Consider the following 3,994-nt stretch of genomic DNA (forward strand, 5'->3'; position numbering starts at 1 on the left):
CATTTCTTATTTATTTTCAAGTTCTTGATTTGTTTTGGCCGAATAAAATATAACTGTATCGTCTGCAAATGATATAATCTTTCCCTGTAAGTCACCATCCGTCAAATCGTTAATAAAGACCAGGAATAAAGTACTTGATAACACTAATCCTTGAGGAATACCTATGGTAATGTCCCCGGGTTCACTCAACGTATTTATACTGCGATTTCGCAATTTTCCATACCATGCTCATCAATAATAGGCTACACTTACGATATCTTGGCAAATGTAGCCGATGGCCTCGAGAGTCGCTTCGCGGATCATCTCTGTGGTGCCACTGAGCACATTGTTGACGAGTGCGTCGATGAGGTCCGGCCAGAGGCCCATGGGCAGCTCGGCCACGGCTATGTTGGCCACGCATTGGGCTGCCGAGCTCGGTCTGTTCATTTCCGTGCCAAGCGCATTCACCACCTACAACACACCAGAAACATCATCAAATTCATTACACAACCACAACTTATAACACTCAATACACTAATCAAACTAAAATGAAATCACAACATGATTTCATGTTGATTAGTAACCAACAAGTAACCTACTCTTGTTGACTACTCAGGTTTATTTCCGAGACAAGCATTGATGCCTCTAACCTTAATCATAGAGGAAAGATAGCTTTAGACTTTAGAAGATACACCATGGTATGGGTCGTTCATGTTCCAAAATTCCAGCCGATTTTTGTCAATTCAAGCTGATATGAGAGTGTAAGAACAGTACAATATGAGAGACTAACAGCGTCACATAGCATCACGAAAAATAACTACTAGGACTATCGGTTTGAGTTAACAGTGAAATTTGGAACATAAACGCCCTATACCATGGGATATCTATTTTTATGCTTATCTTTTCTCCATGCCTTAATGCAGCACAGTAGAGCACTATAAAATTTGTGCTCTACTGTTATTTAATATATAATTTTATAAATATAATATTTAAAAAATAATACTGTATAATTATTTTTATAAATACGGTATAAAAGCAGTTGTAGTTTTTCTATACTACATTTTTCAATTTTAAATTTTATAGTTTTTAAACTATATTTTTTCAATTTGGTAGTTATTTTTCGGAATGAGCTTCAATGATATGGCGTAAGATAAAATAAACTAGCACATTTCGATGAATAGACTTGGTTTACATTATTAAAACCTACTATAGGGCCTTCTAATAAGTGCAGGAGCACCTACATACAGCTATTTAGTTGATGAGGAGTGCATCAATATAAGATTGAATAGATAGTTGACTCACGTTTCTTTTGATGAGAGTTCTTATGTCTTCGTTGAGGGCGAGCCATCTCTGTTGGTATTGGGTTTTGAGGGTTGGGTCTTTGGAGGTGAGAGCGTTCTTCAGCTGCAGTCCAGCCGCCGTTCGCGCAACCTGACTGTTTCCGCCTTGCCTCAGGATCACTGACAGAGTTTTCAGGAACTCAGGCTGCAAAAACCAACAAATATCATGTAAGTTGGAATAGACAAAATGTTATCCATTACAATCGTTCAAGTTCAACTAATTAAAACCCGCACGTTTGAAATCAAGATGTTAGTAGTTCAACTCAAGTAATGGTGCCTCAACTCAACTATTCTTAAGGTGCATAGACTTATGCTCAACGAACATGCGCATTTCACTTTTCATCAGCTGAAGCTATAGTTATCATATCCAGATTTTATACAAACAGTAAGATAAAAATAACATATTAAGCGTAGGTCTATGCCTAAAGTGAAATACGCGTTCGTGGTGCATAAGTCTGTACGCACATTTAGATTCACAATTAAATCTTTCAGAGGTCAGTGAATGAATTGAATTCAATATCTTAGATACTTGAATTCTTAAAAAAAATAGGAAAACGATATTTTGACTTTTAAGAAAATATTTCAAACCACACAAAACGATAAATAATTCATCCTCAGTAGAATGTTAAATAATGATATCTTTCAATACTTGAAAATCAGAAATAAGTTAATGGAATATCAAAACAATTATTTAAAGTTATTACTGAAACCCAAATAAAACCAAAGAGAACATTGAATTTCAGTAGATAGGCCTACTTACCAGATTATTTTGAGCAGCTTGCTCAAGAAAATTCTGCGCGGCTTCCAACTCATTTTTGTCTGAAATTAGTAAAAAAATATTATTATATTAAACGAAAATCCAAATTATTATCAAACAAAAGTCCCAATTAAATGCTGTAAATTACTTATTATTTTCTTCCAGGTAACGAACACATGATTCAATTGCCACACATTCCTGAGTAATTGAAAATTATTTCTACTTCAATGCAAAGCCACCTATCTGTATCCATGTTACATCTTGACCATTCAAAATCCAAGTATGTAAATTTTATTATAGAAATGGTAAGCTAGTTATATAGGGTAGAAACTATACAGGTAATTTCATTATTAGTTGATTCTAATTGACTGATCTACAGTGGATAAAACACAAAAGCATTATGAACTATGATATTTTATTGTACGAGAGCAAAAGAGCTTTGGTGAAATGTCAGATCTGCTGAGAGTAACAATGGAGCAAAATTGTACATATATACTCAATGCATTCTATATTAGGTACGCAACAATCTTTTCTATCTTCTTATATATTGTTAGAAAGCATCAACAATATCGTCGTAATATTATAGTCCTACTGCAAGCTAAAACCAAGATAAACCTGCATTATTAACTATTAATAAGTATATTAATAATAATATAGCAGAATTAATCAGTAGGCCTACATTATATAGAATATTAGTTGTATCAAGTAGGTACTTTCATTGCATTCAATTAGCTTCACTGCTAAAAGTAGATACAAACAGGCAAGCGGATTACGTCTTTAATTAGCAGTTATTTTTAAATGTTTTTCAACCAGTTAATTGTCTCCATAAAGAAAAATCTATCAAGTTAACCAAAAACCTAACCAAGACAATTAGTTTGATTTTAGAAAATACAAAAATAAAATAATCAAAACACTTTCATAAATCAATCAAGAGCAGTACTAAAAGTTTAATCTGTAAAATTATATCATTTTTAAAAGTAAAAAGTAAGATATTTAAATTATTCAGGATACATAGAAATAGGCTTGACGTAACAAGGAAGTAATCTTATTTATAGAACTCAATGTGTAAAAAAGGGGTAAAATTGAAGTATATTGACCGATCAAATAGCAATTACAAAGAAAATTTTGGTATTGAAAAGGTTAAAAAACAAACTTATTACGTTATTAATTGCAATAGGGTAGACGAAGCATAGTTAGGTTGATAATAAAGAAACGTTAAAATTAGGCCATCAAATTCTTGTTCCTTATTCACAACTTCAAATGCAAGACATCTGTTCTTCTATTTATTAAGGGGTATGAAGATTAGAATATTAATTTCATGCATTGCTTCCGAGGAAAATGTCTAAATAAAGGCAAATCAATGATTGGCATAGATGGCCATGAGGTAAAAGATAATGTAAAACTGACTTGTGACTCACAGTCACTGTTATATCCCTAAGAAAATTTACTATAAGGACTCACCAGGAGATATGGTCTTTTCGAGAATTGTAATCAACTGTGCCGAGGCGTCGGCGTCCATTTTAATTATCATATTATTTGTAATTAACAACACAATACTGCAAGATTATGAGCTCAAGATTTTTCTAGAATAAACTGCACAGGGCAAGCTGCAAATTGCAAGCGAACGAGCGAACCGGCAATAGATTACTTCAAGGCCAGTTGCAGTTCCATATTACTACGCGTAACCTCTTTGTACTGGACTGTTGGCTGGCATTATATTGAAGTAAAAATATTATTTTTTGATAAAATTGATAGAAATTTAAAATTTGAATATTTCTTGTTTGTAGCTTGTATATTATTTTAATAACTCAAATTGAAAACAGTTAATTATATATAATATGGATATATTATTATTGATTCCTAATCAATATCCTCTTATAACAGTAAATGTATGATTCTTATAATTTATTTAGTTATT

The 3,994-nt window shown here is 32.6% G+C and overlaps 1 protein-coding gene across 4 annotated transcripts in view; it reads right to left on the reverse strand.

Moving 5' to 3' along the window:
* The window catches only part of LOC111051403 (importin subunit beta-1), a 31,422-nt gene extending 27,669 nt beyond the window's left edge, over positions 1-3,753 (reverse strand). For 2 of the 4 annotated variants that reach the window (XM_039423965.1, XM_039423966.1), the window contains exons 1-4: positions 3,538-3,722; positions 2,080-2,138; positions 1,282-1,464; positions 253-450 (exon numbers count right to left, since the gene is read on the reverse strand). In XM_039423965.1, coding sequence (XP_039279899.1) covers positions 253-450; positions 1,282-1,464; positions 2,080-2,138; positions 3,538-3,607 — 510 coding nt within the window. In that variant the 5' untranslated portion in view covers positions 3,608-3,722. Of the gene's footprint in view, positions 1-252; positions 451-1,281; positions 1,465-2,079; positions 2,139-3,537 lie in introns of all 4 variants that reach the window. The other 2 variants (XM_039423968.1, XM_039423967.1) reach the window with 2 other exon arrangements.
* Positions 3,754-3,994: the final 241 nt, after the last annotated feature.

This window comes from Nilaparvata lugens, chromosome 3, assembly GCF_014356525.2.
Source record: "Nilaparvata lugens isolate BPH chromosome 3, ASM1435652v1, whole genome shotgun sequence".
Taxonomy (NCBI): Eukaryota; Metazoa; Arthropoda; class Insecta; order Hemiptera; family Delphacidae; genus Nilaparvata; species Nilaparvata lugens.